Raw genomic sequence first — 25,663 nt, forward strand, 5'->3', positions numbered from 1 at the left:
GAAATGTGTAGGGAGGAAGGGAACAATTAACAGCGCACGTCTCTCCCCCAAACCATTTCTCTCTTGAAAACATCTGTACAATTTGTGCAATGTGGGACATGAAACACGGACAGACAAAAGCAGCAGAGTCCCCTCGATCACCATGCAGGACAGTGTCCCTTCAACAAACCTGGCAACGCAGGGGCGGCTGTCCAGGACAGTCTCACAGTTACTGCTCAGGTTTAAAAAAAAAAAAAAAAAAAAAAAAAAAAAAAATATCACAGACTCATATTCAGGCAAGCAGACGTGCTGAAGAACAAACTATTGTTTTGGGGTTTTTTTGTATTTGTTTTTTTTCTTAAAAAAAAAAAAAAAAAAAAATGGTTACACTTTGAACTACAACTATACACTATGCACAACACATACTGGGTTTCCATTATATCAGACTTGGATTAAATGAGGAACAGCACAAGATTCATCACCATAAATTATACATTATTTAGCTTCAGTACATTAAAATGATTATAGTATTATTGAAAGAAGTGGCACACTTTATAATCCCCTCCCCTCCCCAATGGCATTCTTCAACAGCACCCGGAATTCATGAACAATACACTGTAAAGGGTGGCTTTTTAATTATTTATTTTAGACCAAGTAATACTTCTTAGCTGCTTGACTACAAATCAGAAATTGTTGCCAATTCCTTTTAAATTCATACAATTGACATTTCCATAACGCTAACCTCTCTCTAATAATATATATATATATAGCTATCTATATCCTCTGTTCTAAATTCTGTACCACTCGCTATTTTTAATAGCATGGTTAAAAGCGTTCACTAAATCCATTGATTTAATTTTAGTAAAAACAGCAACAGATCGAGGGGTAATGGGAGTTAACCTCGGTAACATTCAAGAACACGGGACCTGCAGACCCTTTATCCGGCATCATCAGCAAATATACATTTTGAGATTGCATTCTCTGTTGGGAGCTGCACTTGTAAAGATAAACTATCTACGTATTTCTAACGTGCATCAGTTTTTGAATGTTTTTTTCCTCCAAAATCATTTACTTTTAATTTGTACTCCGACAAAAACCATGTTACTTTAGTGTGATCTTCGTAAAAAGGAGATGCATTAAAAACTGAGTGTAACAATGCAGCTAAAACAAGACACATTTATAAATCTTTAAACCCTTTTAAGTTTGACAGATTTCACCTCCGTGCTGCATCCACATTCTCTGAATTGTCAGCGAGTTGGACTGATCACACCTGCAAAGGAATATGCATATGCATATATTACCTTATCCTCCCTACTCAAATCAATCCCTAACTGTGAACTTACAGAACCCTGAACTTCTGAACCCTCCTTCCACACTTTCAATAGCAGTGCTGTCATTCAGACTTGAAATACATGAATAAAAAAAACAAAACAAAGCTGCACTTTTAAAAGTTGAAATGTAACAGTAATACACTCTCAATAACAATAATAAATATTGACAGTAACAGGCTGTCCTGAAGAGGTCTTCATGCTGCGCAGGGATGGTGTTCAGCCTCAAAGTAATAACTGGGCCTCCAAGTCATACAGAGACAGTAGACAGGGGGGGTGTTAGGATGGTATAGCAGAGGGACCGAGGCAGAGAAAGCAGCAGTTTACATATTGTATCCATAGGCGGACTGGGAGGCAAAGCCAGGAGCAGCGTATCCATATGCTGGATATCCTGCAGGAGGAGGGACCGGACTGGAACCGGCAGTCAACATCAGCTGCTGACCTGGAGGAGACAAAAAAAATAAAATACCGTTTGCAATGAAAATGTGCTTTTATAGGTGTTAGAAAACAACGAACGACATCAAATAAACCACTTACGGTATAGCTAAAGTCTACCCGTCTCCCAGCGTCTGCAGAAAAAATTATATTACCGGCAAATATGAAAAAGCAGTGCATGTCTACAAAAACATGCTGCTAGTCTTAGGACTGGAGTGGGAATATATGCACGAGTCAACACAATGTGCAGTACATGTCACGCTAATGTGCATGTCACATAACATAGTGGCCACTATTCGAAAGCTTTGCTTTTGAGAACTTTAGATATTTACACTACAAGAGCACAAGAGAAAATAAATGAGCTTTTCTGTTAATGCACTTAGCGGAACCTGAAGGTCCTGCAATTCTACTGAAGAGCAGCAATTTAGGGTAACATACCAAACACTATTGGAGTTGGTTCTGCAACTTCCTCCTCTGTCTTTCGCAGGCTCTCAGTCTCCTCTAGTTTATCCACCTAGGAATGAATAACATGCACCGGTTTCACAGGAAGGTGAATGAAGACATGCACTTGAGCACAGATAGTTTAAGAAGGCAGTATGACAAGGGATCAAACAGCTGTCATCATGCCAATTTACTTCGGTATATACACACCACCCCCCATCAAATAAAACATGCATTCTAATATAATCCTTCACCATTACAACAAGTCCAGATCTCAGCACTGTGTTTGAATTATTATTTTACTCTTCTCTGTATTTGTTACATATAGATATACTGAATCCTTACCACTGTGGCTCTTTGGAATTATTTGGCCTCTACTTTGTACTCCAGTCACAACAAACAAAAGGTTCTAGCAAACATTTCCAAGAGCAAATTACATGCAATTATTTTGTGATTATATTCAATACACAGATTCTCCCCCCCCAAAATACGAACCACTAAAAAAAAGTTCAGATGACATCAGCGTGGAACTGGGGGATTTTGAACTTTGTCCACATACAGACAGTCTACATCTTTTGATTTTGCATGTAAGAAACCAACAGATCATGCCAAAATGCTGCAAAACAGTATGCACCCAACAATACAAGCCGCACGGCAAAACACAAAACCTGCTAAAATGAATCGGCAGCTCAAGATAGGAGTTCAGGCATGCTTCTACACAATGTGAGACATAAAGAGCCGGCATTGAGAACCAAGCTAGACACCTTTAAAACACCAAGTAACTCTACAGCAAGATAACTTTGTAGACAACTAACCCAAAATCAAAAGTGTCACTGTGTGATATACTCTAGTTAGTAACGAGAACATGTCCTGGTGAGTGGATTTCCATGACTATGATTGTGGCTGGTGATTAACTGTCCTACCTCGCTGGCCACTTACTGCACTACCAACGCAAGCCATCTAGTTAGCTTTCAACTAAAATTATGCAACTGGACTTTCCAGCATCCATTAAAATAGAATTTAACCAGTGAACAATTAAAATTAGCATACACAGAGATGAACTACATCACAAAAAGAAAACAGATTCAATATATTACACTGGCAAGTGCTTGGTGTGCCATTTGAAATTTAACAAAACATTAGGGGAGAAAAGCATGAAGGTATCCAAGCAATGATTTACTTCAGCTGTGTTGACACAAATAATGTATTGCTTTTGAATAAAAGTGCTGAACTTAAAAGATAAAAGATGCAAAGTTTCTGATGTATTAAGGAGACCTTTTATAAAAATGTTTTTTTATGCAACCATTCAAATTAATTTGTGGTTAGCTGGTGGTTTATTGAGTATATTTACAAAATATACTATTGCTATAGATGCAGTCTATCACACTACAGTATTTAAAATAAATACAAAAATAAAAAACAAAACCAAACCACAGTGTAGTGGCCTCTGTGTGTGGTTCTTCAAGTTATCTAGGTGCCAAGCCAGCTACAATTAGACAGCTAGATATGTTAGATGTAATACTGGGTTAGGCATTCTCTCTAGTGCACTGCCTACTGCTAGGTTCCTACATCAGAAACCTAGGTCCATGTTAAAACAAACAGAGACTATAAAATTAAAAAAGGCAGAGACCGTCATCTTCTCAGCAATCTCATCAACCTGCAAGAAAAGTCACAGTTGAGACTTCACATCTTGATTCACAAGCAACAGGATTGCACTCAGCAGATGACAAGAAGGAGGGGTGCTTTATGCAGTGAAGCTTTAAGAAGAGTTTCCGATTTGCTAGCAAAGGGGGTGCTTCAGGAGCTTTGGGGTTTGATTGGGGGGGTGGGGCTTCTATCCCTTGGGTTATGATCAAACTAATTCTTCCCGATTCATGCGTTCATATAAAAGCAACAGTTGTCGTGTCCTCCTCCTCCTCAATTACATTTTTAAAAAAGTAACCCTTTATCATTTGTAGGGAAGTATTGTCTTTTTCCATCACTTACTTTGGTAAGGTATTCCCTCATTACTTGGATGAAGTAAGGCATTGCAAAGTCCATGATGTCATGCCTCCAAGCCAGCTCCAGGACCACATCAGGGTGCAGCAGATCGTAGGATGTGAAGAGACAGGAAGCGAAGCATTCCCGTTTACCTTCCTCCAGGAACCACTGCAGCAGATTCTCCGCCAGCTCCGTGTCCTTGGACTCAGCAGCGTACTGCATGGCATCCTGAAACAGCAACATTGTAGCAACAAAAAACATCACCAGAAACGTATGGCAAACTGCAGAACACTCTGCACAAACACGTTTCCTTTCCAGAAATACGCTCATTGCTCCTGCCCAGAAATATGGCACTTGCGGATATGTATGCAACCAGCACTTGGTAACAAACAAACAAAAAAAGCCTTAACAAGGTGTAGGCTGCATGTGGAAGGACTTGCTCACCTTGTAGAGACGATCTTTCTTGCAAAGCTCCACGCTCTGTTTCCAGCGGTTGTTACCCTTGTACAGGAAAGCAGCGATGCGTCGGAATTCAATCAGTTCATGCTTCTCTAGTCTCTGGGCGAGGCTGATGTTGTCAAAGTTATCATAAGCGTCGATGGAGGCTCTCAGGCCCTGTAAAAAGAGCATATGAAAAGCCAACACTTGAATGCTCTACACAACCTCAGGTCAGAGTTCAGAGCTGAGCAATCAGTTGTGTGGTTACAGCTCAGCCTCTAGTGGGCACAGTCGGTAGTACAGCATGGCGTACCAGAAGCTGAAAGACTATACAGCAGTCAGCCAGTCACTGGTAACATGCAGGACTGCTTTCATCTCTATAACCAGGCTTATTACAGCAAGGAAAAAGGATGCTTACCACACGCTAAAAAAACAAAACAAAACAAAAACACACACACACACACACACACACCACCTCACAATAACCCAGTTCTAATTCACACAAATCAGAAAAACAAAAAGCCTAGGTTGCAAATGTAACACTCTCTTAGCATTTCAATGACAGAATACCTGCCCCGTGAACACCTTGAACCGCATGCTATACCTGGTAATCTTCCTCTTCAGTAAGCAGGTTATTTAAAGACTCGTTCACACCTTTGTTGTTGTGATTCTGCACCGAGCGTAGGTAAGGCTTAACAAGCTGCAACTGGTTCATCTGAGGAAGCAAATTAAAATGTGAAATTCTTACAGAAAGAAAACAGCTAACACACAAGATCAATGCGAAACGAAAAACCTGAATATCCATCCTGCTTTGAAGGCCTGTTAACTGGAGACCTCAATTTTCTCTTCACCTCACCCAATCATATACATTGAGTTTATTTTAACAAAGGGTATTTAACAGTTGAACAACCTATTATCCATCAACCCTTCTGCTGTGGGCACTAATCCAAAACGTTAAGCTGCCTTACTGAGCCCACTTTTGCTCTCAAATATGCTGCTTACATCACCCACACATCCAAACAAGGGCATTCTGTCTGTATTAACCAAAATAACACTTCCCCCCCCTTTAAAATACACAGCATCTTACCTTTGCAAAGAAACTAACTGCCCTGGTGTGGTCAAGCCGAGGAGACAGCACCACCAGAAGGTCATTGATCAGCAGGGGTTTGTAATCCAAATAGAACTGCAGGGCTTTGTAATACAGCTCCACATTCGCCACCTGTTCAAAGCATTCAAAAAGAATGAATTCAACACTTACCCACGTGTCATACAAATTCAGCAGAGATCATTACATTAATATGTAGCAATCCTAGCACTGTTACTTATGACATGTGCTGCAGGTCTTACAGCAACAAACACAACCACCTGTCAGACTCAAAATGACGACACTGAAGCAGCACACTCTGGAACATAACTGGACTGTCACATTCCAGCTCAACCACAGCAGAGCCAAGCTGCAGACCAACATCGAGCCCGTCAGAGAAAACAGAAATAACAAAACAAAGAAATGCAATGACCTTAGCAATGATGTCTTTGAACTGCCCTTCCTTCCAAGCATCAGAGGGGTGATTCATCATAGTTATTATTGCATTATCATACTCTTCATATTTATCATAGAGGAAGACGAGCTCTGCCCACAGGTGTGCCTGTTCTGCAGCGCGGAGGACCTGCAGGAGGACAGAGTACACTTGTTTATTTGCAATATAATTATTTCAAGCTAGTTTAGCCCTTTACAATGCTATTCACTGTTTGCTGTTTTTTGTTGGAGGGAAATAAAGGGTTTTCTTACTGCATGTACAGTAGCAATACTACTCTTTGAAGTAGTATGTTACATTTAACACAGTTTTAAAAAATCCCAGGGTCCAGTATTTATATCGAGATGATTACTTAAACGGTTATTGTGCAGCAATTCACAACTAACGTCAACCAATACACATACACACAGAGTACAAGCGTAAAACTTCTGAATTCCCATGTAAAAAACCTAAATTACTCAATCACTTTTACAGCAAGTCACTCCAGATTATTATTTTTTTTTTTTTTTTTTACTAACCTTCGGGATATTGACTCTGGACCAGAAGAGTTCCAGGTGCTCCCTCATCTTCTGAGGCTTGAATTTGGAGTACAGGATGGCCAGCTCTGTGAACATTCCCATGTGCGCCCGCTCCAGGCCCAGTGCTGCCTCCAGCAGAGCAATTAGCTCCTCAAAGTAGCCACGGTCCTGATTCAAACACACACCTTTTTACACAATGCAAGTGTGCCTCGCTCATTCATCTCGGAAACACTGTAGCTTTGATTTATTTATAAAGCTTAAAAAAAGAGCAAATCTAAAGTTTGATCATTCAAATTTGTACAATGGTATGTTCAATCTTTGTTGCAATGCCAGCCTCATTTAAAATGACCTTAAAAACTTTAAACTAGTTCTATGCATGACATCGACACACTGTACAAGGCACCAACACTACAAACCAACTTGTGATCTGGCCAGGCACAAATTAGAATAGATATAACATTATGCCTAATAGTGGCTTCGTCTCTACTTAACATTATTGTTAATGGAGCCCAAGTCATTGTTTCTTTGTGTTTCATTATTTGAGAACAAGCACAATATGTGATTACAGAGCCCATTCTGAAACTGCTTTTTAGAAATTGCACTCTTCCTCTTACCTGATAGTAACTTATCAATTCCTCCAGCTCATCAGCGTGGATGACAATGTGCAAGCCGCAGATCTGTGCCAAGCGGAACTCCAACCCATCCACGCAGGCAAAGCAAACCTGCAGGGAACAGGAGACGAGCATTACCATAAAGAATACAAATATATTTCTATTTCATATACAAGACACATTTAATATTGCAAATGATGAAATAAATAATCCTGTTACATTATAAAAGGAGTGTATTCCAATTTAAAACATGCACAATCAGCAGGTGTATTTGCACATAAAGCCTGACCTCCTTCCAGGTCCTGGTGCTGCTGGCCTTGCGGGCGCTGTCCACTGCAGCCTGGTATTCTCCCAGGTGTACCAGCGTGGAGGCCAGGCGGGCAAAGTTAGAGACATTGTTGTAAAGCAACTTGGCTGCGTCGTACATCCCGTCATCGTAACAGCGATCGCCAACCTGAACAACGAGAGAAATACCTCTATTGATACACAATATGCCTCAATGTGAAACAAAAAAAAAAAAAAAGTTTCACATTTTCCACCACAAGGTGGCACTGGTGGACATTCATTCCGTCTGCAGTTCGTTTTGCACGTTCACTACAGTCAGGTGGTACGATATAAAAATCATTTGGTTTAACAATTGTTTTTATTTATCTTTACACAAAAAACGCACACCACTTACTTGCTGGATGTGAGCATTGTTTGGCCCGCTCACAAATTCCTCTAGTTCTGAGAGACGGTTCGTTTTCGCTAAAGCAAAGATCAGTTCCGTTTCCACGTATGACTCTCTAGCTTTCTTTCGGGCCATCTGCAGGAATTTAACCAGGTCCTCCCAGTTGCCTGCAATTCAGATACACAAAAATACACAAGACAACATAAAAGGACATGTGCAAAACAAAAACACACACATTCTTATTTACCATTTCAGTAGACTATGTTTTTCTAATTCTATAGCCAGAAGATGACAACCCAAAATAATTCGCCACCGCCTACTCTAAAACAAAACCTTTTATAATCTTCACCCGTGGTCAAAGAAAAATGATAGTTTAATATAATCATAACACTTCCGATTCTGATCGGAATGCTAGCATGGAGCAGAATTGAAAATGCTGGCTTGAAAGATCCATTCTGAGTTCTTAGCTGAAGAATCCATTCTGAGTTCTTAGCTGAAGAATCCATTCTGAGTTCTTAGCTGTCTGCAGCTCTAAGTCATATGCGCAAACTGAACTTTAACGCCTAGCATTTAAAAAAGGAAAACGATGGGTAAATTATGCTTTTCAAACTGAAGACAAAATGCCTAAGCATGAGGTGTAATTAAAGTTTCACGTGCTTGTTTTAAACCCTGCTCCTTACTGTTTTTGCCAGCTGCTTGGACTACTTCCATGTATGCAGAAGGATCATCAGCTTTGATGTAAGAGTCAATGGCTTCCTTGACCAGGTCTTTCTGCAGCTGTGCCCTGGCCAGCTGGCTCCACACTGCCGGCTCATTACAGCGCTCTGCAAATTCATAGGCACGGTCCAAATTCCCAATGTGTTCTATCAACACCTGCACAACAAAACAATAAGATGCTTTTTAAGTCTAGCTAGTAAAAGTTTTTTTTTTTTTGTTTTTGTTTTTTTTTGACAGCAGGTATTACTGCCATACCAACTCCACTGACTGAACGATGCTTCAGTGTATAGCTTTACCTGTACTTTACCTGGATAGCGGAAGTGTTCACATCAAACTTTCTGAAGATGGCAAAGGCCTCCTCGAACAGCTCGTTGCTGATGGCGATGTTTGCAATATCAGGAGCATCGTAGTTATCCAGGCGGTTTATATACTCCATAACCCGGGTGCGGTCAGCTTTAATGGCAGTCAGGATCAGCAGGTTCTGTAGGTTTCTATTTACAGACAACAACAAATAATATTAAAAATCAGGACAGTTCATCCGTAACTTTAAAACACTCACACAAGACATACAGAAGTAATGAGCAGAGACACAGCAAAATCTCACACAAAGGATTTGTGTCAAAACAGAAGGAAAAGACTTTAACAAGGCTCCCCACTTCATTTTACCAGTGTGAAAGAAATGGAAGAGATATATCCGTAAAGATTTCACTTGGAAAAGGCAGACCCACTACTGAGGTTGTCTCATCTTTGACATGCTGGGTAAGAGCAGTTGATAAAAAGCAGATCAGGTATGACAATCTCTCTATACTGCAGTCTGGGAATTGATGCTTTACAGCAGGTTGATAAAGTCTGTCTCCGTCTCTCGCACCTGTGCTCACTGAAGACAGAGTTATCCAGGACAATCTTCTCCAGCAGCTCAATCAGCTCATTGGGAAGGTCGGCTGTCATGAAAGCTTTCACAGAGACAGACACCTCCTCTGGGTCCTGTGTCTCCGACAGGGCTGTCTGCACAACCTTAAAAAAAATGCATTAAAAAAAACACAATGCCACCTCTGTTGTATCATGCTTAGAAGACTATCTTCTAGAAAGCGTCTATATTTCGACGATCATCTTTTTCATGCTTGGCCATTAAATATATTCCTCTACTATTCATTGACATCAGAATTTGAGACTGGAGGTACGTTCATTATTATACAAGGAATTGAGAAAGCCTGTCTGGTGACCTACAGTGAGTGAATAGTGAAATAAAGATGAGTAACAGAAGTCATGTATAATGTTACTACAGCCAGTGCTTGTAGAGTTACCTGGTCAATCAGCTGACGACGGAATGGGTTGTTCTCTTCAAGAACATTTGCCCAGAGTTCTGGGTCCTTCCTGCGCACAAGGTAGCGAGCCTCACTCTTGAACAGAGAGTTCTCATTGCAAACCTGGGGGGAGAATCTCTCATTAGGGAAAGGTGCGTCGACTGAACTTAACTTTCTATAGTTTAATACAAAGCACACAAGTAGTGCACTGTGTGATCGTTTGGTAATTCACTTTAGTTCAGCTGTAGATCTCATGATCATGTTTACAGTTATAAAAATGTAGCTCTTTAGGCTGGAATAAGATATGGACCTTCATTCAACATGTTTCTTCATAAGAAGAATCTACTAAGATCAAGCAAAAACAGGCCCAGTATAGACTATACCAGTCAGACCTGAAAGATTACTGGACGAGGAAGAATCACTCACCTTGATGAGTTCCAAATCACACTCCCCCCTTTCGTAGGCTACACAGGCGAGGTGCGGGTCCCTCTTTTCACAGTATTTCCCGACCACGCTGCTGTCGTAAAAAGTGTTCTCGCGCAGGAACCGCTCCGGGTTGTTGTTGCTGTCGATGTAGATTTTGGCGAGCGCGTTGTGGGTTGCAGGCTCTTCACAGGCTTCATGGATTCTCGATTCCAGCCAAGGAAGCAGCAGCTTCAGCCTAGAAAGAGAATCACACAACTGTGGACAACCTTTTCAGGTGTAACCCTTTCAACAGGCATGCATTCCATATAAAAATGAAAAGAAAAAAAGTCCAGTTAAATATATTTATTATATGTCCAAACCAATTTTTTCCTTCAATATATTTTCATTCATTAAGAATATCAGAGTTGTGCTGTACAAGGATGCCCATTGGTGAAGCACTGGACTAACATCCGAAGGGCTAGCCGGAAGGACATTCTGCTTTGGTTCTTAATACCAGGGAAGGCTATGATAGGCTTCTACCCAGTAGCACCCCTTACCGGTTTCTTTTCTCCACTTCAGCGACCAGCTCATCAGTGGAGAACTGTCCCCTCACCACCATGATCAAGTTTTTAATCACATCTTCAGCGCAATCCACATCAAGCAGGCCTCCAATGACCACTGGAAGACGGCTAGGGTTAACCTAAACACAAAGCAATTTCACTGAGCAAACCTCATTAAATCAGTTTCTATTCTGTGCAGCAGCGGGCAAATATACCAGGCTACTACTGACTTCAAAAGCAACGGTCAGTATTTTAACTGCAAAAAGGTATATTTTTACTGTTCTAAATCAACCATCTCCCCCAAATTTCAAGATCTCCCTGCCTACAGTCATGTAGTTCTGCTGCTGTAGCAGGATTAAACTGCTTACCTTCTGCACGTAGATTTCAATGTATTTCTGCAGACTGTTGCGGTACAAGTAGAGAACCAGGTCGTGAACGAAGTCAAACCGATCACACACAATTATTAGAGGAAGCTGGTCAGTTAACTTGGCTTCCTGCAACAAACGTGGACAAACATTAACAAACAGCCAAATCGCGTCATTAAAAGCTACAAAACTCTTACCAAAAATAAAATAAAATAAACACACACATGAAAAAAATATTTCTCAAGCAAAGGCATGACCAAGTAGCTGAATGTTCCCACAATCCACGCCACTTGCTTTGGGCAAGCATTCAAAAAAAGATCTGCTGATCTCCATCTGGCAAAAAAGAAGAATAAATGCACCCAACAGTAAGAGACTCCATCTGAATGCAAGCTGATTTTAGCATGACTTGTGCAGATGTCTTCAGAGCTATTATTTGAGGGCAGGTTATTAAATCAATAGGAATTTCTACTAACAGCCCCTTTAGACCGCAGAGCAAAATATAAAATGGTTAAGATGGAAATACAAGAGAAACAAGCAAGTTACCTTGAGGAAGTTCTTGACACGGTCCGGGTCGTAACAGCTGCTTTCCCGGCAGATCCGCTCCACCTCTTTGATCTGACCCGTTTTGCAGGCTGCTTGAATGTATTTGAAATGCACATCCGGGTCCTGGCTGAAGTTTACAATAGAGCCCAGGAAATAGAACAGTCCTGCAACAAGAGAATTGAGCAGGAGTTTACTTTAGACAACATTTCAGGTCGTTGTCATCATTATTATTTTAAGCCAATTCTTAACAGTTTTCTTTATAGTTCTACTGTTTTTACTCTACGCACCTCAAGGAACCTGCAAAGTAACGCCAGCTTCACCCTTCTTTGTAAGAGGTCTCCAGATGAAGCACCTTCCTTCTTAAGCTATTAAATACAAAGGGCTCTTGACGCCATGTAATTTGTTGCACCATAATGGTCCCTTTGACCTACCTTCATAGCTCTTAAAGGACTCAAACAGTTCCACCAGGGACTGCGTCCCAAGCTGCTCGTGGTACTTGGATGCCACCTGTACACACAGCTGCAGGTTTTGCCGGATGTTCGAAGAGAGCATGGCTCGCAGGCATTCTACAGAGTCTTCCACTGACAGAGCCCCAAAGAAGTTCACCAGCCACTGAAAATCAAAAAGCACCACTCATTAGGACGTGCATCTTCAACGACATTGGTTTGGGATTACTATTATTATTATTTTTTTAATTTAAAGTGACCAATTATTTTGTATTTATTCCACCCCCCCCCCCCCCCTACTCGGGGACCCCCTATTGGTTCAGGATTAGTGTACTCATTTTTGTTGTTGCTTGAATGGAAGTCTGAGGAAGTAGGTGAAAAGTTCTTACCTCCGGGTTCAGGAGATGGGTGTGAACGACGGCACGTTTGATATCATACAGGTCTGTGTAGTGCTCCAGGGCTCGCTGCAGCAGGCCTGCCTTCTCACAGAGCTGTGCAACGTGGGCACGGTCATAGTGTGTAAACATCTGGTTTCCAAGAATGGCGTCGGCTACCTATGGAATCCAAAGTTTAAAAAAAATAAATAAATAAATAAATAAATAAATCTGGCTTTAATCCAAGGTTTACAGGGGCTTTCCAAATTCCAAAACAATCTTTTCAGCCACCCAGGAATTCAGCTTAATACAAGTATGAGTGATACACTGTAAAGGGCATGCCGAGTGATGGGGGCACATTTTACTGCACCTCCTCCTCCCTCTCCCTCCCTGTGAGCACATCGTAAAGCAGCTGTTTATAAACTTATTGGAAGTTCCGGCTGCAATAGTAAAGGATCTCAAAACAATCAATTAAAGCACCCTTGGGTTACAACTTTATATACATAAAAATAAACAGTCTTATACTGCAGATAAATACTGCTGTAGTGTACTGATTTCCAATGACCCTGGTGCACATGTGCCTAGATTTTAATGCAGTGACAGACTGGCATTAGTTTACCCACCTGTGGCGCATGTACAAGATTCATTTCCAGAAGTCGAGTCTGCAGGTGTCCTTCAGCAGGACGGTTATTCTTCAGAGCATCCAACAGGAATGAGGTGCACTGCTGAACCAGGTTGTTCTCCATGAACACATCCACAATCTGAAAGAACAAAAAGGAGGAAGGGGTTCAGGTTAACAAATCTCGTATTCAACGCATGTGTGGGTGAACATGCTACATAACCAAGCTTTCAATATAATAAAACACGTAATCCACATTCATAGGTTAGCCACAAAAACAGTGAACACTGACATCCCTTTAAAGGAAGGAGAACAGCATGCATCAGCAGATATTTCACATTGCTCGCCTATCTGTAATAACAGCTTGAACGCCCCCCACTTGTCACAAAGCTGTTTTTAATCCTTACCTGGTTGATGTTGGCTAAAGGCTCCTCGTCCTGGACCAGCATCTGAGAGAACTGCAATCCCTGGTCCGGGCTCACCCGCATCACGTTTCTCAGCAGGAAAACCCAGTCTGGTGTGTAGCCAACCTGCAACCAAGGGGCAATAGCCCTGTTCAGAAACAGGGATTCCAATGTACGGACACAACTTAGGAAAGTTCTTTAGAACTTCCAAACTTCAGGACACAAAACACGGGTCTTATTTTTGCAGTCTGACACACGCAAATCACCAAGATAAGCTTTTTTCTCTTTTTTATCTCGTATTTGTTAATACTGCCCACACAGGACCAGGACGGAAACAAGCTGTGTCACACACAGTTCTGCACCGATGAAAATATTAAGAAAAATAAAAAAACTGGAACCAAGCCTTTCAGAGACAGCCATAACAAATAAAATAATCTGAATGCAGCTTGGGCATGATTAAGAGTTCATTGCATTTTACCGAAAGCACAAAACACTGACCTTTTTAGCATAGAGCACAATTTTCTGAAACTGTCCAGTTTCAGCAAAACACTGAATAACCTTGCTGGGCACATTGGCACGCAAGTAGACACTGAGAGCCAGGGTTGGGTCAGCAGTCTTTACCAGGTCGCCCAGCTCTTCTGAGCACTCCAGCTAATAAAAAAACAAGATACATTAAAATAAACAGATCATATTGCTAATGTATTTATATTGCAATGAACAACCAATTTAAAATACTACTTTCAGCAAAAAATAAATAAAAATACAAAACCAGATCAACTCGATGGCACTGGATTTTGTGTATAATATATAATATATCTCTCTCTATCTATATATATATATATATAATATATATTATATAGATATATATATATATATATAGAGAGAGAGAGATACACACACACACACACACACACACACACACAAATTACAAGAAAGCTATTAAATTTTTATTTATTTTTTTTAACCTTGTCCTCTTTCAGCCATTTTTCTAAAAGCTGTTTCCGGCCCTGCCCCAGAACGGGTCGGCACAGTTCAAGCGACTCAAACTTATTCAGCTGCCCTTGATCCAGCAGGATGCCGAAGTACTGGAGCAGAGGAGAGGCCTGGCCAGGCTGCGCCGGGACACCCTGGAATTTCCGAATGGTATCTGCAGTACGCAGTATTCCCTGATGGAAACCAAAAAGCCAGCTTGAGACAATGTGAGTGGAACAGGTTCTGCCTGGCTTGTGGAAAGCCTGGTACGCAGCTCCCTGTATTAGAAAGCTGGTAGAGTTTCAGTCCCACAGTAAGTTACAAGCAAGCTGTATTCAGAATCCCCACTCAGTAACAATTAGTGACTGATTTATCCTAAGCCAACATCTTGATTGACTGGGAAATAAAACAGTTTTAACACTTAATAAATCAACCTTAATTTCAATGTGTAACCACACACACAAACTGAAATGCCTGCTTGACTTATTATTTATGAAAGTATCAAGACATCTGATCAAAAACTAGGAAGAAGAAAAAAATCTACAGTACAGCTAAAAAGTTAACAGGGTGTATTCAATTATTGTAGAGTGGTGCATTCTAAACATCAATGTAATTTATATAATTCAAATATTAACTGACATTTATAATATTTTTTTATTTACAGAAATAAACTAAACCGCCATTCAGACCAACTGAATATACCCGACTGCGATATTTAAATTCATTTTTCATATAAATACAGTTTTATAAAGCATGCTTCTCAATAAATGAAAACCCTGAAGGTGCAAACCTTTGGTGCAGAGGCAGCTACTTTGGCAGCCTCGGAGTAGTTTCCTTGAGTGAAGAGCGTGTTGAATTTCCGAGCGAAGAGCTCCTCAGCGCCTGCCAGGTTGCTGCGGATGGCCATGCGCAGTCCAAGGTCTGGGTTCTGAAGGACGTTGGTAGCGTAGTTCACAATGTTTTCTTCCTCAACACACACAGACAGCACCTGAAACCAAACAGAGAAGAATGTCTGATAAAACTGCAGTACAGGTGAAATTATATATACAATTACCAAGAATTAAGTAAAACACATTACAATTAAAATCTGCACCATGTTATCATTTATAAAAGGTGTTTATCCCACACTACAGTTGCAAACAAACTCTCAATGCTAACTTTAGGCGGTTTTGTAATATTAAAATGTTATTTTGGGGTCTCTTTATACTGTGTATGGGTGCACACCTACAGGTTTACTCAATATTCAAACACCCAGCTGGCGCTGGCTCCACTCTTCAGCAGTACCTGTCCTTTCTTATTGACGCCAATGATTCCAGAGGTGGGCTCATGCGCGGCAGTCACAAAGATAGTCTCTGCGCTGATGCGGTTCATGTAGATGCAGACCCCAGACTCCAGGTCATACATGTGTATATAGCCATACTTGGTGATGAGATAGATCACACCGTGCTTGGTTCCGATCTAAAAGAAACAAAAAAGGATGCAGGTGTAACAAAGAAAAGCAGTACTTTGTTTTACAAGAAATACAGAAGTACTAAAAAAAAAAAATTGGGTCCCCCTTTCTCATGCTGGGGACTAGAAGAAGCTTAGCAAAGGTCACTCAGTTCACCTGCATTGCCACAGGAAAGTCAGTCTGAGCCTCAGGGGGAAAGAAAACATCCACAGCTTTTTTAGCAAAGGGTTGGTTCCCAGCTGCAGGCTGACCTACTTCAATAATGTGCAGCTGCAGGACAGGAGGAGAGAGAGAGAGAGAGAGAGAGAGAGAGAGAGAGAGACGGGAGAGAGGGGTTCTTTTGGAAGAGAGGAGACAAACCAAAACGCGTCTCTCTCTCTGACTGTTTTGTTCTGGAAACAAAAGCGAAGACAGCCGGTCACGTATCAGGCAGAGAGTCAGGCGAGGGAGAGGTAGCCTTGATCGAGTATTCTGAAGAAAAAGCAGGGCAACAGCATGTCAGTCTCACAGAACACAGCGGCAGCTTTTAAAGGAGGAATTACTTGTACACATCTACAATCTAGATTTACTGTGTTTTGTAGAAATATTGCATAATTAGGCATGACATGTTATCCAAACAGAAAACGTCTGGTCCCTTCCTGGTGAAACTTGAGATCGCTCACATGGTAACGTTACTTTTAAATCAATATTATTTTTGTAATATTACTCTAAATGGAATTCAGATGTTTTCTAATTTATAGCACTCTGAACAAAAGGGGGGTGGGGGGGGGGGGGGGGGGGGGGGGGGGGGGGGGGGGGGGGGGGGTTCAGAGTTCAGAAACGCCTGACACCTCATTTCTAGAGAGGTGCTAATCATTATTACATGACTTGGGGATTTATAACACTTAGCATTCAGTACACATCTCCGAGTGTCAATGCTTTAATAGGATATCCCTCCCTTAATATGTACCCTCTAATAAAATATTACTATCACAACCTCAAACATTTTGCCTCTTAAAAGTCCTCGTCAGACTTAACCTCAGGCTCCACTGTAACAGAGATGGATCGCAGCCTGGCACGATTTCCCTCCCTGATGAAAACTTTAGCACTGCAAGACATTACCTTGCCTCCGGCCGGACTGCGAACAGCAAAGCAGAAGAGAGTTGATGGTTTGGCATTTCCTTCAATCTTGAAGTCAGCAAATGCTGCTGCGTGCCCTTCAATTGGCTGGGACACTTTCCTGTCTACAGAGTACAGCTGCATGGCACCTACCACACGGTTTTGCTAGTAGGACAAAAAAAAAAAAATTTACATCATAATATTTTGTATTTTACACATCTCTTTTTAGGGGTGTAACCATGCACTAATGTCACAATACGTAAGAAATTACAGCTCTCGAGGACGAATTCAGGATAGTCAGAGGAGGATTAAAACTTAATGATGTATTTATGAGTGATGGGTGAATTGCTAGCGTTACCTGTGCAGAGATTCCAATCAGAAGCAGCCATTTCTGCTGCTCGTCAGTTCGGTAGTTGATGATCTGGCATCCTGCTAAACTGGCATGTCTGTCAAACACCTTCAAGGGCTGGGAGTCACCCTCCATGCTCCAGTGATAGACTGCTGTCTCCGTTACCAAGGCAACAGTGTTCACAGAGATCCATTTCCAGAACATTACCTCTTCTGTCATTGTGTGAGCTTTCATTTTACTCTTCATCTCAATGTTAAAGATCTGTAGAGTTTTTGCAGCTGAAGATTTGAAGGAAAAAAATGGTTATTGCACACCGTTTTGTTTTTCCCCCCCATTCTCCAAGCATTAATGAAAAGTTTATGGCTACAGGATTTTATTTAAATTGCTGTAGATGTCATTAGACTATTGGAAATCCTCCACCTTTGTCAAAAGGCAGATAAGGTAACCAAACCCCATGTGAACAAGCTAGTCAATAAACAATACACTTTAAAATACATATGAATGTAAATCAGTGTTGGTATGCACAGCAAATGCAGTCGTGGCTGAAAAATCTACTTCAAATCTGTTCTGTAAAAAGGATCAAATTCTTCCTTAACTCTGACATTGCCAGAGACAGAGATAGTAAGAGACAATTGACTGGCAGTGCACAGAAAACCCCTCCCTACTCTGCAGTGGTTACATTAAGGCTGCCATGTGCTGCAACTACTGTCCTGTAGATCTGTTATAACACAGAGAACAAGAGCCGTTACACATTTCTCATTAAAAAAACCAAACCTATTTGACACTGGAACAACAGTGTATTCACTGGCTTGCAATACTGTTCAATGATGTAACACAAAAATAAAGATAAAGATTAAAATATAGGATGAAGATGAACCTGAAGCTTGTAATATCTTGTATGCTTAAGGATAGGGGTGGGGGTTAGGGGATGAGAGAGCCTGCCTGTTTGTACTCAATATACTGGAGATGATGTAATATCTGATAAGACAATACACCCCCCCCCCCAAAAAAAAAAAAAAACACAACAAGTGGTGTACTGTCATACAACATCGCAACAGCAGCTTATACACGCAAGATTCTCTCATAAAAGTATCCGAGAGCAAACACTGTACATTGGTGTGGCACGAAGTTTCTGAATCTCTGAACTGCTGTGCCATGCTGCAAGGCAGATAGAAATACACTGTGTAATGACTAGTGTACATGCCTCCTGTATCTTCTCAAAATCAGCTGCAGCAGACAGACTTTCTAAAATGAATACTGTAGGCTTTAAATCTAATTCCAGATTATATCTGAATGGCTAAAGGGGGTTCTCTCTTGCTCTCCATGCTCCTTAAGCCTGATATCTGCTATTAGCTGCTGTGTTGCTGCTACTATTTCATGTATTATGTTACTACCTTGTATTATGCACTTTCCACTGTACTTAATACACTACTTCATGCATTATGCACGTTCCACTGTATTTAATGTATTATAAATGTTCTTGTTACTGCATCTTGCAAAGCGCTTTGTGATGGTGGTCCACTATGAAAGGCGCTATATAAAATAAAGATTGATTGTCTACAATTTATGCCCCCATTCTCGTGGAAGAACAGGATTTTATCACAAAGGGTCTTGCCAAATCCAACCCGGTCAAAAAGCAGGGCAATAGTCCTGCGATATTTGAACTGCGTTACAAGAGCAGTTCAGAGATGCAAACTCGATACCTTGGAGGGCAATAGAACTAAAAAGTGCCACGCCACCACCACATTTACAGTTTACAAAATACAATAGAAAGCCTGTACAGAGAGTAGTGGAATTTCAACGTGCACAAAAAAAATACACAAACAGGTACCACTGCACTGTTTCTGGTTTATAAAGCTGGCTAGTTCTACACAGGCCAGGGCAGCTTTACATTGGCTTGACTTTTCAGAAATTCAAACAGATGAATCATGGGAAACATTATGCTTGCTTTACATAAGACAGCAGAACATCACTGTTCAATAATGCTTCCCATCTGTGTGCTCTGCTTTTATGAGATGAAACCACTGTATGCACACCACTTAAAAACAAAATCCACAGAGACATAGTCAAACTCACCATCTGTCAAAGACAAGATTGCAGGGAGAAAAGTAAAGAGTCAGTAACAAAACAAGTAGCTACAAGAAAGAATTAGTGCTCATTATTAACATCGTCTTAATTATACTAGCATGTTACCTGGGAATACATATAAAACAGATTAAAAAGGCGTCCATGGGGTTATGGTTAGTGTGAATTGTGTTTACAACAGAAGAGGTGCAGAAAGACTATCAACGCTCCCAGCAAATACTTTTCTTAACATTGGGGGTGGCTGTTCTAAAATATCTCTTTACAATAAGTTTGCTAAGCAACTAAAATGCTTTAATGACAGCACTGCATTTAGGGACAAAACTACATTAAAAAAAAACAAAACACAGGAGTAAAATTATACAAACAGAAAAAAAAAAAAAAAAAAAAAAATGAAACCCCGGGATTTCCAAGATAGTGACGCTACTGGAACGACCTGCTGGTCGGATTCATTATGGCACTGTCTGCAGAAATGGGGCGCCTGATTGGGGTCGTGGGGTCACTCATGTCGATGATAACCACCTGGGCCTGGTCTCCTACCTTCTCCCGAATACAGATGAACTTGTCAGACTCCATCGTCAGGTAGCTGAAGCCAATGTTGGCTGGGTTCACCCCCAGGTTCTGCAACTACAGAGAAACAGAGAAAATGGTATCACGAAAATGTGCAACGCTGCACTGCTTACTACCAAAAACCTCAACCTCAGATATGCCACACTACTGTCCTTACAACAACAGCTGTATTCATTTACAACTACCTGAAATGGAACAGCCCACACGAACATACTGAGCAAAAGAATATATAAAAATGAATAGACTATTCTTTGGTAAATTCTTTTAAATAGCATTCTGATGGTATTCACCATCTGCTCAAGCCACGCTTGGTCTCCCTGTTAATTAATCCAGGATGTAAAAGGATGTGTTTGATGGTCCTGGAGATTAAATTGACAGGAAGGAAAGTGATCATTAAGCAGGCTTAGTGCAGGTCAGGGCACCCATGGCAGGACTCCTTCTGATTGTTCTGAAGAACAGGCCTTTCACTGTTGTTGAGTATCGTAAGAAGCCCCTTTGGGGTTACCGTACAGTGTGTAAAAGCAAACTGAAGACTGCGGCATGGACTTCTGTCCGGACGTCCCGTGCTAAGAAGCCAGTCTATTGCTTCCTGTATCTGTTAGTCAGTCACAGATACCTGTCAGATTTGTACAGATATATTAAAACACAAGACCACAAATCATAACTGGCCAGTGAAGAAAACTGTCGTCCTGGATGTGTGTCAGAGTTTGACTCTCTGAAACATGCTAACCCCGACCCACCCCACCCCACCACAACCAAACCAGATTGTTGGCTGTTCAGGGCTGAAGGAAACGTCAGTGGATGAGTGCTTTTTGATATTTTGCTTGTACAACTGCAACACTGCATACTGCAAATATCAGCTACCAACATATCAACATGACAGAGAACTCATGAAATTAAATATATTCCTATATTAAGTGAATATACAAGTTTATAATAATATTAGGAATATCATGATAGGGGGAATATCATTGTATTTTTTAACTCCGCAAGATGACTTTTTATTATATATTCCTCATTGGGATTTATTTGCATATTTGTTAATAAGCCCCCAATGTTATGCAATTGTAATAAGCACTATACTAAAATCATTCTCTGCAATGTGAAATCTGGTATGATTTCTGCTTTGCATTCTCTGCAATGTGAGATCTGGTATGATTTCTGCTTTGCATGCTCTGCAATGTGAGATCTGGTATGATTTCTGCTTTGCATTCTCTGCAATGTGTGATCTGGTATGATTTCTGCTTTGCATGCTCTGCAATGTGAGATCTGGTATGATTTCTGCTTTGCATTCTCTGCAATGTAAGATCTGGTATGATTTCTGCTTTATAACATTCCCATTCCAAGAATCCACCCCAATACGATTTCCTACAAGCAGACAAAATATAATAACTTACTTGAGCAGTGCTTTTGAACCAAAAACAATAAAAACAAGGATAAGCAATGTTGCAATGCAGAATCTATTCACTGCTACTTTTCTGTCCTTGAATTTCAATTCTTGCTCAATAATTCCCGTCAGGTTTGCTGATTCAGTGCTCCGCTGCATCACACCCCTCCAATCCTCCACAGGAGTGAAGAATTAGCTGGCATCCACCCTGCCGCCCACACAAGCCCCACTGAGATACTGAGCAATATTCCAGTCAGCACTGCCTGATGACTCTTTCAATTCCTCAGGCTTTCATTTGGAAACGAGATGGATGGTGTTTAATTAGAACGAATTTTACACAACACCTGTTAGAAACAGACTAAAACTAAACAAAACTAATATTCTTGCTTCTTGGTTCGATGTGCATTTTATATATAAATCTGGATTAAAACAGATTTTTCAAAGACAACACTAGAAGCAGAAGCTGCAGCTGAAATTATTATTTGAAGCCGAGATCTGGGTTGTACGGTTCTGTGGTTCCAAATGCAAAGGTACGTCCTTTGTGGTGCCCTGAGCAAAAGCATTTCCCCAGTTATATTCCTATCTGCTGAAACACACATGCTGTACACACTGGACTGCAACAGGATCCAATTATAACTGGGCCTGCTAGCCAAAGACAGCAAACTGCTAAGCAGTCATGGATTGACACAGCACAAAGATCTAGCACGGTGTTCAAAACAATACACTATCACATGGTCTACTGTACAGATTGACACAGCACAAAGCTCGAGCACGGTGTTCAAAACAATACACTTCCACATGGTCTACTGTATGGATTGACACAGCACAAAGATCTAGCACTGTGTTTAAAACAATACACTTCCACATGGTCTACTGTATGGATTGACACAGCACAAAGATCTAGCACTGTGTTTAAAACAATACACTTCCACATGGTTTACTGTCTGACCATTTGCAAAATTAAGCTTCGTTCCACAGCCAGGTAAGCAAAATTATTTTAAAAATCAACAAAGCGGTTCACAGTGCAGACCATGGCACTTCACGTTTCCCATAAAACACGAAATGAATATTAAAGTAAACCGGGCTTTCATCTTAACACTTACCTATCAATTGAGAATACTATTACCCAAAAGCAAGACGCAAAAAAAAAAAAAAAAAGCAAGGGACCAGGGCGATTTCAAATCGAACAATATTGCTTAATTGATGTTTGCATGCCATGGTGATCAATACTTGATTAGTTCTTGCATCTCGAGAATTACTGCAATGGATTTCATCACGGTCATCACGACACACGTTCCATTTGTACGTCAGGATTGACTGTATGGTTGTTTAAAAAGAATCAGGGAATGATGAAGTGAAAGCATTTATACCCCTCCCCCATTTAAATGCCATGTGTAGCTTGCTTGTCATCAAAACAGAGCTGTACCCCTGGTCTAAGGCTTCCTACCACACGTGTCTGGCTTCATGCTTTCCTTTAATCCATTGCTGCTCTAAATCAAGGCTTTTGCTAATGCACATAGGGTTAAAAGTCACGGTATCTGAGATTTCATAAATTGGGAAGTATGGAGCAAACATATCCGAAGTGTGGGCAAATTAGACTGGTCTCCAAAAAGGTCCTTAACAGAATACTTCTATGTTGAACACATATAATAATTGAACATTCAGCTGGGGTACAAACTAACTCAGCACCTTTTTAATTATGAGCAAATGGGACCACATCCACATTTAGAGCTTTCATCACAAAAACCGTAGTCGGGCCCACAGGTGCTTCAGATAATCAAGCCATATTAAATGGAGTAACACGACGGACGTGGTTTCCATTTTGCTGTTAAAAAGAGCAGGTGGATGATTCACTGTGAATTCTCTCTTATGAGTGTTCAAGCATGCTGTAAATACACTTGCAATTACTTTTATACACCAGCAGGCATTACTCAGATGTGTGCAATGGAAGCCTACAAGCGCCAACAGAGACTGTACAAGGCTCTAAGCACAACACATTTTGCACATTACATACAAAGGACTGTAAATGGCAGGCTTTACTGCTCACTGGCCTGTACAGATTTGTGAAGCATTAAACCAATATTGTGCACAGTGTGCTAAGCTATTTCCAGACCCGCTGGCACCAATGCAATGATCTATGAGGTTCTGGCGAGTATGGCATCATTGTTTGTCCCCACTAGTACCACTAAAGCAAGGTACTGAAACACAGTGCTCTAAAGCAGATATTAATTTCCATTGCGGGTTTCAGCAGTTCTATGCTGTTAGCCTGTAAGGGAATGTTAATAACAGTTGGGCATATAATTATAGTAAAAACAGACGACATGGGAAATTACCATTGGGTACCTTTACAAAATGACATGCAATGAACTATAGGACTTCCCATCAAGCTACTGTAAGCCAATAATCACAGTCATGAACACACCGTGCCTTGTGTCCAACTGTGCTAAATTAAGCAAGTCTGGGACAAATTAGACTTGAATCAATAAGCCTGCGACTATAAAATCAGAAGCGAATTCAATTTCACACATAATTGCACAATTCTTTCTAAATATTTTTTTAAATTTTGCAAAAGGGGTGTTCTTCAAACTTTCTCTTTTACAGTTTGTATGTAGCCAGCTTGATAAGAACAATGTTCTGTATCCTCTACCCATAGCAAACAGCAGCTATCAAACACTGAACAAGGCTTTGTAAAATAGCTGGATAACCGATGTGACCTTACGAGTGGATGAAATTGCCATGGCAAAACAAAGAAATGCTCCTTCCAAAAACCACCAAAGGCTTCTACTGTTTACATGTTTTCATCTGTTTGTTTTGGATGGGAATGGGGAAGAGGGGAGGGGGTCAAATAAAGACCGCATAATAAAATGCATCAACGTGTTCCTGCGCTTCACCACTGCAATCTGTCAAAACAAAATACATAACGGAGAACATCCTGGTCGTTTTCATTCAAACATTAAAATAACAGCACTTCAGTACATACACAACGCTGATCTGGTTTACAAATACCGAATAATAATAATAATAATAATAATAATAAATAATAATAATAATAATAATAATAATAATAACTATCCGTGTCGAGATATCTGAAAATCTATCATGTTTCACTGCGATGGCTAGCAGTAGCAACATTTGTGTACAGTATTTTCAATACCTGTGCTTTAACAGGGAAAAATATCATTTAAAAAAACACACACACACACACAGGACAAACAAGGTTAATTCCACAGTATTACCCTGACCTGCACTTCACATTATAACGCTGCTCCAAATGAACCAGCCCAGCAAATCGAGGCAAAAACTGTACTTTTCATGTAATGAACATGCCATTGATTACTGGTGGTAGCTACGGTATTTTTTTTAAGCTGTGCAGCACCAAACCGTTATTTACACGAACACGGCGGTTTATATAAATGCAATGTTTTGATTGAATGCCATGTTGATCACAATATAACACCAAAGCTAATAACATACTGGGCAGGCTGCATGCACCCCGGCGCGGCGTCCTACTGCACCGGCCAGCCCCACGGAGGCGAGCGCATTAGAGGCCGCTGGAAGCAGCAGCCTCACAGCCATTCACATTAAAAACAGCTCAACACCTCCATCGCTGCTCTGCTCATATAAAAATCACATACTCCTAAACGGGAGGGTTTTACTTCATTTTTCATCTTACCTGCAGATGTTCCTGAAATCGTATTGGAAGTATCTGAGCCATTTTGATCGTGTTCTGTTGGGGGGGTGGTAAAGGGGCTGAAGAAGGCAATGAATAAAAGCTTAAGAACACGTCCTTTCTCAGTATCTGTATATAATATCATGCAATATGAATTAATGTTTGCAGCTCCTCTATTCTGCAAGCCCGGCTCATTCGCCACAGTCAGTCCCACCCTTAGCGCGACCTCACTCAGCGCAGGATCCTTGCGCCCAATCCGCGCTAGGGCGCAAAATGAAAAGGATGGGTTTGGGTTTATTTCGCCAGAACAAGACCGCTTTTGTCATTGAAAACGTTATATGCGGACGAGAGGGTTTTTTTTTTTAGAGTTTCATTTTTATGGCAAACTTTAGAAAGCCTAAAGTTTAAAAATA

The 25,663-nt window shown here is 40.8% G+C and overlaps 1 protein-coding gene across 1 annotated transcript; it reads right to left on the reverse strand.

Annotated features, from left to right (window-relative positions):
• Positions 1-236: 236 nt before the first annotated feature.
• Positions 237-25,663, reverse strand: LOC121299905 (clathrin heavy chain 1-like). The gene is made up of 33 exons (XM_041228131.1): positions 25,254-25,663; positions 20,060-20,250; positions 19,245-19,261; positions 17,551-17,819; positions 17,196-17,357; positions 16,251-16,364; positions 15,929-16,102; positions 15,435-15,632; positions 14,638-14,838; positions 14,171-14,323; positions 13,676-13,798; positions 13,273-13,410; positions 12,665-12,829; positions 12,261-12,441; positions 11,830-11,993; positions 11,290-11,415; positions 10,919-11,061; positions 10,383-10,617; positions 9,957-10,079; positions 9,521-9,666; positions 8,960-9,143; positions 8,616-8,808; positions 7,945-8,102; positions 7,555-7,719; positions 7,269-7,376; positions 6,655-6,822; positions 6,119-6,268; positions 5,689-5,820; positions 5,206-5,316; positions 4,608-4,778; positions 4,170-4,391; positions 2,181-2,256; positions 237-1,749 (listed from the first exon to the last, which is right to left on the reverse strand). Exons 1-33 carry the CDS (start codon positions 25,293-25,295, stop codon positions 1,631-1,633), a joined length of 5,022 nt encoding a protein of 1,673 aa, XP_041084065.1. The 5' UTR covers positions 25,296-25,663; the 3' UTR covers positions 237-1,630.

Source organism: Polyodon spathula, chromosome 25, assembly GCF_017654505.1.
Source record: "Polyodon spathula isolate WHYD16114869_AA chromosome 25, ASM1765450v1, whole genome shotgun sequence".
Classification (NCBI taxonomy): Eukaryota; Metazoa; Chordata; class Actinopteri; order Acipenseriformes; family Polyodontidae; genus Polyodon; species Polyodon spathula.